This window comes from Crinia signifera, chromosome 1 (genome assembly GCF_055691185.1).
Source record: "Crinia signifera chromosome 1, ASM5569118v1, whole genome shotgun sequence".
Lineage (NCBI taxonomy): Eukaryota > Metazoa > Chordata > Amphibia > Anura > Myobatrachidae > Crinia > Crinia signifera.
Window position 1 is genome coordinate 31,148,264 of NC_139217.1, and position 17,511 is coordinate 31,165,774.

The window sequence follows — 17,511 nt, forward strand, 5'->3', positions numbered from 1 at the left end:
TATACACATTATTATACAGCACATCAGTACACAGGGATAGAGCGGCCAGTAATGATATAGTATATACACATTATTATACAGCACATCAGTACACAGGGATAGAGCAGCCAGTACTGATATAGTATATACACATTATACAGCACATCAGTACACCGGGATAGAGCAGCCAGTACTGATATAGTATATACACATTATTATACAGCACATCAGTACACAGGAATAGAGCAGCCAGTACTGATATAGTATATACACATTATACAGCACATCGGTACACAGGGATAGAGCAGCCAGTACTGATATAGTATATACACATTATTATACAGCACATCAGTACACAGGGATATTTATCTATCTATCTATCTATCTATCTATCTATCTATCTATCTATCTATCTATAGCTGTGCTCATAAGTTTACATACCCTAGCAGAATTTGTGATTTTCTGGCCATTTGTCAGAGAATATATGAATGATAACTCACAAACTTTTCTTTCCCTCATGGTTAGTGGTTGGGTGAAGCCATTTATTGCCAAACAACTGTGTTTACTCTTTTTAAACCATAATGACAAAATAAACTAATAATGATGATAATAATAAATAAATATAAATATATATGCAACTCACTTCTCTTCTCCTTGATGCCCAACAGCTCTGTTTAATTTTCCAAACTACGGCAGCAACGAGAAGCAAAGAGAGGAAGCAGCTGCAAAATACAGAATATACATGTGAGTAACATATGAAGGTCAAATCATATCTGGCAGTGTTAGTATTTATAAGTCACCACAAGATGGCAGCAAAAGGCTTCGAGTGATGGAGACCATGAACACTGACACTGTGCCTGTGCCATATGCTCAGGAATTTGCTCTGCGTACCTGAAGAATGTGACAAAGAACTGTACCAAGTCCATAAAGTTGCTGTGCTGAGAAAAGGCGATCTGCAAGAGAAGACACACACATTTAATAACAGCACAGAGCAGCCTCAATGCCAACATGCACAGAGCACAGGGTCGCTGACACAGACCCAGGTACAAGTGTAGTTGCTAGATCCAAGTTACAGAAAGGACCTCTCTCGCCCAGGAGGAGGAGCAAGTGTAGTGGCCACGCACTGTCACCATCATAAAGGTAGACATGCACTGGGTCGGCTGCTGCAGGTGGACAGGCCTTCGCTCAAAACCTGAAATAGGTGGACATGGGTATGGTGAACAGGGTCAGGTCAGCACTTGGGTCTCAGAAATCCAAAGACTAAATATAGTATAAATGGCACTATAATGGAAACTACTGAGGAAGAGAGGGATCTAGGTGTCACTATTTCAGGGGACTAAAAGGCAGGTAGGCAATGTAACAAAGCAATGAAGAAGGCAAGTCAGATGCTTGGTTGCATAGGGAAAGGTATCAGCAGTAGAAAGAAAGAAGTAATAATGCCACTGTATAGGTCATTGGTACGACCTCACCTAGAGTATTGTGTTCAGTTCTGGAGGCCATATCTCCAGAAGGATATAAATACATTAGAGACTGTACAAAGAAGAGCAACTAAAATGGTGCATGGCCTACATCACAAAACGTACCAGGAAAGACTAAAAGATCTTAATATGTAAACTTTAGAGCAGAGAAGGGAAAGGGGGGACATGATAGAAACTTTCAAATATATCAAGGGTTATAACAAGGTCCAGGTGGGAGACATTCTTCACAGGAAGAGGAGCAGCAGAACACGAGGACATGCACTGAAACTAGGGGGAGGAAGGTACAGGTGGGAGACATTAGTGACAGGAAGAGGAGCAGCAGAACACGAGGACATGCACTGAAACTAGGGGGAGGAAGGTACAGGTGGGAGACATTAGTGACAGGAAGAGGAGCAGCAGAACACGAGGACATGCACTGAAACTAGGGGGAGGAAGGTACAGGTGGGAGACATTAGTGACAGGAAGAGGAGCAGCAGAACACGAGGACATGCACTGACACTAGAGGGAGGAAGGTACAGGTGGGAGACATTCTTCACAGGAAGAGGAGCAACAGAACACGAGGACATGCACTGACACTAGGGGGAGGAAGGTACAGGTGGGAGACATTCTTCACAGGAAGAGGAGCAGCAGAACACGAGGACATGCACTGACACTAGAGGGAGGAAGGTACAGGTGGGAGACATTCTTCACAGGAAGAGGAGCAACAGAACACGAGGACATGCACTGACACTAGAGGGAGGAAGATTCAGGGGAAATGTGAGGAAGAATTACTTCACAGAAAGAGTAGTGGATAAATGGAATAGCCTACCATCAGAGGTGGTAGACGCAAATACAGTAGTACAATTTAAACATGCTTGGGATAGGCATATTGATATCCTTACAAAAAAATAAGGATCAAATATGGTTTGAGGTAACATGTTTAAAAAAAAGGGGCAGACTAGATGGGCCAAGTGGTTCTTATCTGCCGTCACATTCTATGTTTCTACAACACAAGCATTAGGTAGACATTGGGAAGGTTGACATGTTTCTCATGGGATTTTTGGAGCGGTCATGTGCAGCCAGGCGGTATTTCATGCTCCACCATCCACTGTGGCGTGGCGGGAGAGTACAATAGTGTGCCTAGGTATTATTATTATTATTTTATTTATAAGGCGCCACAAGTGTTTCGCAGCGCCGTACAAAGGAACAATACAGGGAGACAAAGCTTGGCATAACATTGAATAAATAACAAAATACAGTACAAATAAAGAGCGCCACAGATCAATACACATTACAGCTTAAATGTAAGTAGTGAGGACTCAATCAACATACAACTAGAGGCTTGAGGCCAATGATGGAGATGGGTATGCGGACAAAGATGGTCACTGAGTGTTGGAGTAAAGGAGAGCTGTGAGTGACATGTGAAGAGAAGTGGGCTTTGACAACAGGAGGGGAAGAGGGCATCATAGGGCAAGGTACGCATCATTCCCGAGGCCAGACTAGCGCAGCGAGTCATACGAGAGTATGCGGTGCACCTAGATGGTGTCCATGTAGACTGTGTTGACATTCGGGACTAAAAATGTGAAAATCTCATGTTGACCTTTTCAGTGTCGACCGATTTCAGACCTAAGGCCTGTCATACCCATCCATGCCACCACCTAGCACGTTTAGTAACAAGCTGCCAAGCAAAACCCACCACAGTGGCAGATGGGCAGCTTTCTCCTCCCCCTGCTGTGTCATGTGACTGCTCGCAGAGCCCCTGCACACAGCATGAGACTTTATAGGCACATCTTGCCTGGTTCCATTTAGAACACTTCTCTTGCGGACACTGAATGCAGGCCCGGGCTGGCCAGGAGTATTTCAGGCGCCTATCTGATCTGCAGAGTGCTCCATATTGGGAAAGCATGAGAACCAGGAGTGGAAGGTGATTGTACCCATAAAATGTCACTGAAGGAGTTGTACAGACATTCTCTGTCTCACAGTTACGTGCTGTGTATATCTCTTATATATTTAGCCAGATCTGTCACTCATCCCATGTATGTATAACGCTGGGCGGGGTTACAATAGTGATTGACAGAGTTATACACACAGTTTATGCCTTAGGACCCTCCACCCCACCCAGCGTTATACACAAACCCGCCCCCCGTAGGGATAGACCAGCGTTATACACATCCCCACCCCCTTTGAAACCACCGCCCCCCGCCCAGCCAGGGCTAAAGCACACGCCCACCATCCACCATTACCAACTGGTGTAGGTGAGTGGCGGCTATGCCCGCGGCTCCAGAACCCCCCTGCTGAATCAGCGGGTCTGAGCACACCACCCCCCTCCCACCGGAGCAGCAGGTCTGCCCACCCCCCTCCTCTCCCCGGGGCATGGAGTCTGTCTGCACCCGCCCCCCCCGGGCACTGCATCAGAGGGTCTGCACGCAACCCCCCCTGCAGCAGTGCACCCCCCCACCCCCATTGCAGTGGGTCTGCCCGCATACCCCCCCCCACCCGCAGCGGTGCACCCACCCCCACAACAGCGAGTCCCCGCACGCACCCCCCCCAACCCCCGCTGGATCAGAGGGTCTGAGTGGCACCCCCCCTCACTGCATCAGGGGGGGGGTCTGCACCCCCCCCCACCCCCAGAGCAGCGGGTCTGCCCACATACCCCCACCCGCAGCGGTGCACCCACCCCCACAACAGCGAGTCTACCCGCAAACCACTGCAGCTGTGGGTATGCCTGCCCTCGGGGGGCCGGGTCTGCACGCAAACCCCCCCCCCCCCCCCCCCCTCTCGCTGGAGCAGCACTCTAGATGCACCTGACACCTGTATGTGACAGGGGGGTGCAGCTACAGCTGCCGGTTATACTATGGATGCACCTAACACCTGTATATGACAGGGGGGTGCAGCTACAGCCATGGTAATACTATGGATGCACCTGATACCTGTATATGACAGGGGGGTGCAGCTACAGCCATGGTTATACTATGGATGCACCTGACACCTGTATATGACAGGGGGGGTGCAGCTACAGCCATGGTTATACTATGGATGCACCTGACACCTGTATATGACAGGGGGGGTGCAGCTACAGCCATGGTTATACTATGGATGCACCTGACACCTGTATATGACAGGGGGGGTGCAGCTACAGCCATGGTTATACTATGGATGCACCTGACACCTGTATATGACAGGGGGGTGCAGCTACAGCTGCCGGTTATACTATGGATGCACCTGACACCTGTATGTGACAGGGGGATGCAGCTACAGCCATGGTTATACTATGGATGCACCTGACACCTGTATATGACAGGGGGGTGCAGCTACAGCCATGGTTATACTATGGATGCACCTGACACCTGTATGTGACAGGGGGGTGCAGCTACAGCCATGGTTATACTATGGATGCACCTGACACCTGTATGTGACAGGGGGGTGCAGCTACAGCCATGGTTATACTATGGATGCACCTGACACCTGTATGTGACAGGGGGGTGCAGCTACAGCCATGGTTACACTCTGGATGCACCTGATACCTGTATGTGACAGGGGGGTGCAGCTACAGCCATGGTAATACTATGGATGCACCTGACACCTGTATATGACAGGGGGGTGCAGCTACAGCCATGGTTATACTATGGATGCACCTGACACCTGTATATGACAGGGGGTGCAGCTACAGCCATGGTTATACTATGGATGCACCTGACACCTGTATGTGACAGGGGGGTGCAGCTACAGCCATGGTTATACTATGGATGCACCTGACACCTGTATGTGACAGGGGGATGCAGCTACAGCCATGGTTATACTATGGATGCACCTGATACCTGTATATGACAGGGGGGTGCAGCTACAGCCATGGTTATACTATGGATGCACCTGACACCTGTATGTGACAGGGGGGTGCAGCTACAGCCATGGTTATACTATGGATGCACCTGATACCTGTATATGACAGGGGGGTGCAGCTACAGCCATGGTTATACTATGGATGCACCTGACACCTGTATATGACAGGGGGGTGCAGCTACAGCCATGGTTATACTATGGATGCACCTGATACCTGTATATGACAGGGGGGTGCAGCTACAGCCATGGTTATACTATGGATGCACCTGACACCTGTATATGACAGGGGGGTGCAGCTACAGCCATGGTTATACTATGGATGCACCTGACACCTGTATGTGACAGGGGGGTGCAGCTACAGCCATGGTTATACTATGGATGCACCTGACACCTGTATGTGACAGGGGGGTGCAGCTACAGCCATGGTTATACTATGGATGCACCTGACACCTGTATGTGACAGGGGGGTGCAGCTACAGCCATGGTTACACTCTGGATGCACCTGATACCTGTATGTGACAGGGGGGTGCAGCTACAGCCATGGTTATACTATGGATGCACCTGATACCTGTATATGACAGGGGGGTGCAGCTACAGCCATGGTTATACTATGGATGCACCTGACACCTGTATGTGACAGGGGGGTGCAGCTACAGCCATGGTTATACTATGGATGCACCTGATACCTGTATATGACAGGGGGGTGCAGCTACAGCCATGGTTATACTATGGATGCACCTGACACCTGTATATGACAGGGGGGTGCAGCTACAGCCATGGTTATACTATGGATGCACCTGATACCTGTATATGACAGGGGGTGCAGCTACAGCCATGGTTATACTATGGATGCACCTGATACCTGTATGTGACAGGGGGGTGCAGCTACAGCCATGGTTATACTATGGATGCACCTGACACCTGTATGTGACAGGGGGGTGCAGCTACAGCCATGGTTATACTATGGATGCACCTGACACCTGTATATGACAGGGGGGTGCAGCTACAGCCATGGTAATACTATGGATGCACCCGACACCTGTATATGACAGGGGGGTGCAGCTACAGCCATGGTTATACTATGGATGCACCTGACACCTGTATATGACAGGGGGGTGCAGCTACAGCCATGGTTATACTATGGATGCACCTGACACCTGTATATGACAGGGGGCTGCAGCTACAGCCATGGTTATACTATGGATACACCTGACACCTGTATATGACAGGGGGGTGCAGCTACAGCCATGGTTATACTATGGATGCACCTGACACCTGTATATGACAGGGGGGTGCAGCTACAGCCATGGTTATACTATGGATGCACCTGACACCTGTATATGACAGGGGGCTGCAGCTACAGCCATGGTTATACTATGGATACACCTGACACCTGTATATGACAGGGGGGTGCAGCTACAGCCATGGTTATACTATGGATGCACCTGACACCTGTATGTGACAGGGGGGTGCAGCTACAGCCATGGTTATACTATGGATGCACCTGACACCTGTATATGACAGGGGGGTGCAGCTACAGCCATGGTTATACTATGGATGCACCTGACACCTGTATATGACAGGGGGCTGCAGCTACAGCCATGGTTATACTATGGATGCACCTGACACCTGTATGTGACAGGGGGGTGCAGCTACAGCCATGGTTATACTATGGATGCACCTGACACCTGTATATGACAGGGGGGGTGCAGCTACAGCTGCTGGTTATACTATGGATGCACCTGACACCTGTATATGACAGGGGGGTGCAGCTACAGCCATGGTTATACTATGGATGCACCTGACACCTGTATATGACAGGGGGGTGCAGCTACAGCCATGGTTATACTATGGATGCACCTAACACCTGTATGTGACAGGGGGGTGCAGCTACAGCCATGGTTATACTATGGATGCACCCGACACCTGTATATGACAGGGGGGTGCAGCTACAGCCATGGTTATACTATGGATGCACCTGACACCTGTATGTGACAGGGGGGTGCAGCTACAGCCATGGTAATACTATGGATGCACCCGACACCTGTATATGACAGGGGGGTGCAGCTACAGCCATGGTTATACTATGGACGCACCTGACACCTGTATGTGACAGGGGGGTGCAGCTACAGCCATGGTTATACTATGGATGCACCTGACACCTGTATATGACAGGGGGGTGCAGCTACAGCCATGGTTATACTATGGATGCACCTGACACCTGTATGTGACAGGGGGGTGCAGCTACAGCCATGGTTATACTATGGATGCACCTGACACCTGTATGTGACAGGGGGGTGCAGCTACAGCCATGGTTATACTATGGATACACCTGACACCTGTATATGACAGGGGGGTGCAGCTACAGCCATGGTTATACTATGGATGCACCTGACACCTGTATATGACAGGGGGGTGCAGCTACAGCCATGGTTATACTATGGATGCACCCGACACCTGTATATGACAGGGGGGGTGCAGCTACAGCCATGGTTATACTATGGATGCACCTGATACCTGTATGTGACAGGGGGTGCAGCTACAGCCATGGTTATACTATGGATGCACCTGACACCTGTATATGACAGGGGGGTGCAGCTACAGCCATGGTTATACTATGGATGCACCTGACACCTGTATGTGACAGGGGGGTGCAGCTACAGCCATGGTTATACTATGGATGCACCTGACACCTGTATATGACAGGGGGATGCAGCTACAGCCATGGTTATACTATGGATGCACCGACACCTGTATATGACAGGGGGGTGCAGCTACAGCCATGGTTATACTATGGATGCACCTGACACCTGTATATGACAGGGGGGTGCAGCTACAGCCATGGTTATACTATGGATGCACCTGACACCTGTATGTGACAGGGGGGTGCAGCTACAGCCATGGTTATACTATGGATGCACCAGACACCTGTATGTGACAGGGGGGTGCAGCTACAGCCAAGGTTATACTATGGATGCACCTGATACCTGTATATGACAGGGGGGTGCAGCTACAGCCATGGTTATACTATGGATGCACCTGACACCTGTATGTGACAGGGGGGTGCAGCTACAGCCATCGGTTATACTATGGATGCACCTGACACCTGTATATGACAGGAGGGTGCAGCTACAGCCATGGTTATACTATGGATGCACCTGACACCTGTATATGACAGGGGGGTACAGCTACAGCCATGGTAATACTATGGATGCACCTGACACCTGTATATGACAGGGGGGTGCAGCTACAGCCATGGTTATACTATGGATGCACCTGACACCTGTATATGACAGGGGGTGCAGCTACAGCCATGGTTATACTATGGATGCACCAGACACCTGTATATGACAGGGGGGTGCAGCTACAGCCATGGTTATACTATGGATGCACCTGACACCTGTATGTGACAGGGGGCTGCAGCTACAGCCATGGTTATACTATGGATGCACCTGACACCTGTATATGACAGGGGGGTGCAGCTACAGCCATGGTTATACTATGGATGCACCTGACACCTGTATGTGACAGGGGGGTGCAGCTACAGCCATGGTTATACTATGGATGCACCTGACACCTGTATGTGACAGGGGGGTGCAGCTACAGCCATGGTTATACTATGGATGCACCTGATACCTGTATATGACAGGGGGGGTACAGCTACAGCCATGGTAATACTATGGATGCACCTGACACCTGTATATGACAGGGGGGTGCAGCTACAGCCATGGTTATACTATGGATGCACCCGACACCTGTATGTGACAGGGGGGTGCAGCTACAGCCATGGTTATACTATGGATGCACCTGACACCTGTATATGACAGGGGGGTGCAGCTACAGCCATGGTTATACTATGGATGCACCTGACACCTGTATATGACAGGGGGGTGCAGCTACAGCCATGGTTATACTATGGATGCACCTGACACCTGTATATGACAGGGGGGTGCAGCTACAGCCATGGTTATACTATGGATGCACCTGATACCTGTATATGAAAGGGGGGTGCAGCTACAGCCATGGTTATACTATGGATGCACCTGACACCTGTATATGACAGGGGGGTGCAGCTACAGCCATGGTTATACTATGGATGCACCTGATACCTGTATATGACAGGGGGGTGCAGCTACAGCCATGGTTATACTATGGATGCACCTGACACCTGTATATGACAGGGGGGTGCAGCTACAGCCATGGTTATACTATGGATGCACCTGACACCTGTATGTGACAGGGGGGTGCAGCTACAGCCATGGTTATACTATGGATGCACCTGATACCTGTATATGACAGGGGGGGTGCAGCTACAGCCATGGTTATACTATGGATGCACCTGACACCTGTATATGACAGGGGGGTGCAGCTACAGCCATGGTTATACTATGGATGCACCTGACACCTGTATATGACAGGGGGGTGCAGCTACAGCCATGGTTATACTATGGATGCACCTGACACCTGTATATGACAGGGGGGTGCAGCTACAGCTGCTGGTTATACTATGGATGCACCGGACACCTGTATATGACAGGGGGGTGCAGCTACAGCTGCTGGTTATACTATGGATGCACCGGACACCTGTATGTGACAGGGGGGTGCAGCTACAGCCATGGTTATACTATGGATGCACCTGATACCTGTATGTGACAGGGGGGTGCAGCTACAGCCATGGTTATACTATGGATGCACCTGACACCTGTATGTGACAGGGGGATGCAGCTACAGCCATGGTTATACTATGGATGCACCTGACACCTGTATGTGACAGGGGGCTGCAGCTACAGCCATGGTTATACTATGGATGCACCTGACACCTGTATGTGACAGGGGGGTGCAGCTACAGCCATGGTTATACTATGGATGCACCTGACACCTGTATATGACAGGGGGGTGCAGCTACAGCCATGGTTATACTATGGATGCACCTGATACCTGTATATGACAGGGGGGTGCAGCTACAGCTACCGGTTATACTATGGATGCACCTGTATATGACAGGGGGGGTGCAGCTACAGCCATGGTTATACTATGGATGCACCCGACACCTGTATATGACAGGGGGGTGCAGCTACAGCCATGGTTATACTATGGATGCACCCGACACCTGTATGTGACAGGGGGGTGCAGCTACAGCCATGGTTACACTCTGGATGCACCTGACACCTGTATGTGACAGGGGGGTGCAGCTACAGCCATGGTTATACTATGGATGCACCTGACACCTGTATGTGACAGGGGGATGCAGCTACAGCCATGGTTATACTATGGATGCACCTGACACCTGTATGTGACAGGGGGGTGCAGCTACAGCCATGGTTATACTATGGATGCACCTGATACCTGTATGTGACAGGGGGGTGCAGCTACAGCCATGGTTATACTATGGATGCACCTGACACCTGTATATGACAGGGGGGTGCAGCTACAGCCATGGTTATACTATGGATGCACCTGACACCTGTATATGACAGGGGGGTGCAGCTACAGCCATGGTTACACTCTGGATGCACCTGACACCTGTATGTGACAGGGGGGTGCAGCTACAGCCATGGTTACACTCTGGATGCACCTGACACCTGTATGTGACAGGGGGGAGCAGCTACTGCCATGGTTATACTATGGATGCACCTGATACCTGTATATGACAGGGGGGGTACAGCTACAGCCATGGTTATACTATGGATGCACCTGACACCTGTATGTGACAGGGGGGTGCAGCTACAGCCATGGTTATACTATGGATGCACCTGACACCTGTATATGACAGGGGGGTGCAGCTACAGCCATGGTTATACTATGGATGCACCTGACACCTGTATGTGACAGGGGGGTGCAGCTACAGCCATGGTTATACTATGGATGCACCTGATACCTGTATGTGACAGGGGGGGGTGCAGCTACAGCCATGGTTATACTATGGATGCACCTGACACCTGTATATGACAGGGGGGTGCAGCTACAGCCATGGTTATACTATGGATGCACCTGATACCTGTATATGACAGGGGGGTGCAGCTACAGCCATGGTTATACTATGGATGCACCGGACACCTGTATGCGACAGGGGGGTGCAGCTACAGCTGCCGGTTATACTATGGATGCACCTGACACCTGTATATGACAGGGGGTGCAGCTACAGCCATGGTTATACTATGGATGCACCCGACACCTGTATATGACAGGGGGGTGCAGCTACAGCCATGGTTATACTATGGATGCACCTGACACCTGTATATGACAGGGGGGGTGCAGCTACAGCCATGGTTATACTATGGATGCACCCGACACCTGTATGTGACAGGGGGGTGCAGCTACAGCCATGGTTATACTATGGATGCACCCGACACCTGTATGTGACAGGGGGGTGCAGCTACAGCCATGGTTATACTATGGATGCACCTGACACCTGTATATGACAGGGGGGTGCAGCTACAGCCATGGTTATACTATGGATGCACCTGATACCTGTATATGACAGGGGGGTGCAGCTACAGCCATGGTTATACTATGGATGCACCTGACACCTGTATATGACAGGGGGGTGCAGCTACAGCCATGGTTATACTATGGATGCACCTGACACCTGTATATGACAGGGGGGTGCAGCTACTGCCATGGTTATACTATGGATGCACCTGACACCTGTATATGACAGGGGGGTGCAGCTACAGTCATGGTTATACTATGGATGCACCTGACACCTGTATATGACAGGGGGGTGCAGCTACAGCCATGGTTATACTATGGATGCACCTGACACCTGTATATGACAGGGGGGTGCAGCTACAGCCATGGTTATACTATGGATGCACCTGACACCTGTATATGACAGGGGGGTGCAGCTACAGCCATGGTTATACTATGGATGCACCTGATACCTGTATGTGACAGGGGGGTGCAGCTACAGCCAAGGTTATACTATGGATGCACCTGACACCTGTATATGACAGGGGGGTGCAGCTACAGCCATGGTTATACTATGGATGCACCTGACACCTGTATGTGACAGGGGGGTGCAGCTACAGCCATGGTTATACTATGGATGCACCTGACACCTGTATGTGACAGGGGGGTGCAGCTACAGCCATGGTTATACTATGGATGCACCTGATACCTGTATATGACAGGGGGGTGCAGCTACAGCCATGGTTATACTATGGATGCACCTGACACCTGTATATGACAGGGGGGTGCAGCTACAGCCATGGTTATACTATGGATGCACCTGACACCTGTATATGACAGGGGGGTGCAGCTACAGCCATGGTTATACTATGGATGCACCTGACACCTGTATATGACAGGGGGGTGCAGCTACAGCCATGGTTATACTATGGATGCACCTGACACCTGTATGTGACAGGGGGGTGCAGCTACAGCCATGGTTATACTATGGATGCACCTGACACCTGTATATGACAGGGGGGTGCAGCTACAGCCATGGTTATACTATGGATGCACCTGACACCTGTATATGACAGGGGGGTGCAGCTACAGTCATGGTTATACTATGGATGCACCTGACACCTGTATATGACAGGGGGGTGCAGCTACAGCCATGGTTATACTATGGATGCACCTGACACCTGTATATGACAGGGGGGTGCAGCTACAGCCATGGTTATACTATGGATGCACCTGATACCTGTATATGACAGGGGGGTGCAGCTACAGCCATGGTTATACTATGGATGCACCCGACACCTGTATATGACAGGGGGGGTGCAGCTACAGCCATGGTAATACTATGGATGCACCTGATACCTGTATATGACAGGGGGGTGCAGCTACAGCCATGGTTATACTATGGATGCACCTGACACCTGTATGTGACAGGGGGGTGCAGCTACAGCCATGGTTATACTATGGATGCACCTGATACCTGTATGTGACAGGGGGGTGCAGCTACAGCCATGGTTATACTATGGATGCACCTGATACCTGTATGTGACAGGGGGGTGCAGCTACAGCCATGGTTATACTATGGATGCACCTGACACCTGTATGTGACAGGGGGGGAGCAGCTACAGCCATGGTTATACTATGGATGCACCCGACACCTGTATATGACAGGGGGGGTGCAGCTACAGCCATGGTAATACTATGGATGCACCTGATACCTGTATATGACAGGGGGGTGCAGCTACAGCCATGGTTATACTATGGATGCACCTGATACCTGTATGTGACAGGGGGGTGCAGCTACAGCCATGGTTATACTATGGATGCACCCGACACCTGTATATGACAGGGGGGGTGCAGCTACAGCCATGGTTATACTATGGATGCACCGACACCTGTATATGACAGGGGGGTGCAGCTACAGCCATGGTTATACTATGGATGCACCTGATACCTGTATATGACAGGGGGGTGCAGCTACAGCCATGGTAATACTATGGATGCACCTGATACCTGTATATGACAGGGGGGTGCAGCTACAGCCATGGTTATACTATGGATGCACCTGATACCTGTATATGACAGGGGGGTGCAGCTACAGCCATGGTTATACTATGGATGCACCTGATACCTGTATGTGACAGGGGGGTGCAGCTACAGCCATGGTTATACTATGGATGCACCTGATACCTGTATGTGACAGGGGGGTGCAGCTACAGCCATGGTTATACTATGGATGCACCTGATACCTGTATGTGACAGGGGGGTGCAGCTACAGCCTAGGTTATACTATGGATGCACCTGATACCTGTATATGACAGGGGGGTGCAGCTACAGCCATGGTTATACTATGGATGCACCTGATACCTGTATGTGACAGGGGGGTGCAGCTACAGCCATGGTTATACTATGGATGCACCTGATACCTGTATATGACAGGGGGGTGCAGCTACAGCCATGGTAATACTATGGATGCACCTGACACCTGTATGTGACAGGGGGGTGCAGCTACAGCCATGGTTATACTATGGATGCACCTGACACCTGTATATGACAGGGGGGTGCAGCTACAGCCATGGTTATACTATGGATGCACCCGACACCTGTATGTGACAGGGGGGGGTGCAGCTACAGCCATGGTTATACTATGGATGCACCTGACACCTGTATGCGACAGGGGGGTGCAGCTACAGCCATGGTTATACTATGGATGCACCTGACACCTGTATATGACAGGGGGCTGCAGCTACAGCCATGGTTATACTATGGATGCACCTGACACCTGTATATGACAGGGGGGTGCAGCTACAGCCATGGGTATACTATGGATGCACCCGACACCTGTATATGACAGGGGGGTGCAGCTACAGTCATGGTTATACTATGGATGCACCGACACCTGTATATGACAGGGGGGTGCAGCTACAGCCATGGTTATACTATGGATGCACCTGACACCTGTATATGACAGGGGGGTGCAGCTACAGCTGCCGGTTATACTATGGATGCACCTGTATGTGACAGGGGGTGCAGCTACAGCCATGGTTATACTATGGATGCACCTGACACCTGTATATGACAGGGGGGTGCAGCTACAGCTGCCGGTTATACTATGGATGCACCGGACACCTGTATATGACAGGGGGGTGCAGCTACAGCCATGGTTATACTATGGATGCACCTGACACCTGTATATGACAGGGGGGTGCAGCTACAGCCATGGTTATACTATGGATGCACCTGATACCTGTATATGACAGGGGGCTGCAGCTACAGCCAAGGTTATACTATGGATGCACCTGACACCTGTATATGACAGGGGGGTGCAGCTACAGCCATGGTTATACTATGGATGCACCTAACACCTGTATATGACAGGGGGGTGCAGCTACAGCCATGGTTATACTATGGATGCACCTGACACCTGTATATGACAGGGGGGTGCAGCTACAGCCATGGTTATACTATGGATGCACCTGACACCTGTATATGACAGGGGGGGTACAGCTACAGCCATGGTTATACTATGGATGCACCTGACACCTGTATATGACAGGGGGGTGCAGCTACAGCCATGGTTATACTATGGGTGCACCTGACACCTGTATATGACAGGGGGTGCAGCTACAGCCATGGTTATACTATGGATGCACCTGACACCTGTATATGACAGGGGGGTGCAGCTACAGCCATGGTTATACTATGGATGCACCGACACCTGTATATGACAGGGGGGTGCAGCTACAGCCATGGTTATACTATGGATGCACCTGATACCTGTATGTGACAGGGGGGTGCAGCTACAGCCAAGGTTATACTATGGATGCACCTGACACCTGTATATGACAGGGGGGTGCAGCTACAGTCATGGTTATACTATGGATGCACCTGATACCTGTATGTGACAGGGGGGTGCAGCTACAGCCATGGTTATACTATGGATGCACCTGACACCTGTATGTGACAGGGGGGTGCAGCTACAGTCATGGTTATACTATGGATGCACCTGACACCTGTATGTGACAGGGGGGTGCAGCTACAGTCATGGTTATACTATGGATGCACCTGACACCTGTATATGACAGGGGGGGTACAGCTACAGCCATGGTTATACTATGGATGCACCTGACACCTGTATATGACAGGGGGGTGCAGCTACAGCCATGGTTATACTATGGATGCACCTGACACCTGTATGTGACAGGGGGGTGCAGCTACAGTCATGGTTATACTATGGATGCACCTGACACCTGTATATGACAGGGGGGTGCAGCTACAGCCATGGTTATACTATGGATGCACCTGACACCTGTATGTGACAGGGGGGTGCAGCTACAGCCATGGTTATACTATGGATGCACCTGACACCTGTATATGACAGGGGGGTGCAGCTACAGCCATGGTTATACTATGGATGCACCTGACACCTGTATATGACAGGGGGGTGCAGCTACAGCCATGGTTATACTATGGATGCACCTGACACCTGTATATGACAGGGGGGTGCAGCTACAGCCATGGTTATACTATGGATGCACCTGACACCTGTATATGACAGGGGGGTGCAGCTACAGCCATGGTTATACTATGGATGCACCTGACACCTGTATATGACAGAGGGGTGCAGCTACAGCCATGGTTATACTATGGATGCACCTGACACCTGTATGTGACAGGGGGGGTGCAGCTACAGCCATGGTTATACTATGGATGCACCTGACACCTGTATGTGACAGGGGGGTGCAGCTACAGCCATGGTTATACTATGGATGCACCTGACACCTGTATATGACAGGGGGGTGCAGCTACAGCTACTGGTTATACTATGGATGCACCTGACACCTGTATATGACAGGGGGGTGCAGCTACAGCCATGGTTATACTATGGATGCACCTGACACCTGTATGTGACAGGGGGGTGCAGCTACAGCCATGGTTATACTATGGATGCACCTGACACCTGTATATGACAGGGGGGTGCAGCTACAGCCATGGTTATACTATGGATGCACCTGACACCTGTATATGACAGGGGGGTGCAGCTACAGCCATGGTTATACTATGGATGCACCCGACACCTGTATATGACAGGGGGGTGCAGCTACAGCCATGGTTATACTATGGATGCACCGACACCTGTATATGACAGGGGGGTGCAGCTACAGCCATGGTAATACTATGGATGCACCTGACACCTGTATATGACAGGGGGGTGCAGCTACAGCCATGGTTATACTATGGATGCACCCGACACCTGTATGTGACAGGGGGGTGCAGCTACAGCCATGGTTATACTATGGATGCACCTGACACCTGTATGTGACAGGGGGGTGCAGCTACAGCTGCCGGTTATACTATGGATGCACCTAACACCTGTATATGACAGGGGGGTGCAGCTACAGCCATGGTTATACTATGGATGCACCTGACACCTGTATATGACAGGGGGTGCAGCTACAGCCATGGTAATACTATGGATGCACCTGACACCTGTATATGACAGGGGGTGCAGCTACAGCCATGGTTATACTATGGATGCACCTGACACCTGTGTATATGACAGGGGAGTGCAGCTACAGCCATGGTTATACTATGGATGCACCTGACACCTGTATATGACAGGGGGGTGCAGCTACAGCCATGGTTATACTATGGATGCACCTGACACCTGTGTATATGACAGGGGGGTGCAGCTACAGCCATGGTTATACTATGGATGCACCTGACACCTGTATATGACAGGGGGGTGCAGCTACAGCCATGGTTACACTCTGGATGCACCTGACACCTCTGTATGTGACAGGGGCTGCAGCTACAGCCATGGTTA

At 50.6% G+C, this 17,511-nt stretch overlaps 1 protein-coding gene across 1 annotated transcript in view; it reads right to left on the bottom strand.

Moving 5' to 3' along the window:
• The window catches only part of ATRN (attractin), a 154,614-nt gene that overhangs the window by 33,281 nt on the left and 103,822 nt on the right, over positions 1 to 17,511 (bottom strand). Inside the window, exons 25-26 of the mRNA XM_083185472.1 lie at positions 871 to 932; positions 623 to 701 (exon numbers count right to left, since the gene is read on the bottom strand). Of these exons, the coding sequence (XP_083041598.1) occupies positions 623 to 701; positions 871 to 932 (141 nt within the window). The remainder of the gene's footprint in view (positions 1 to 622; positions 702 to 870; positions 933 to 17,511) is intronic.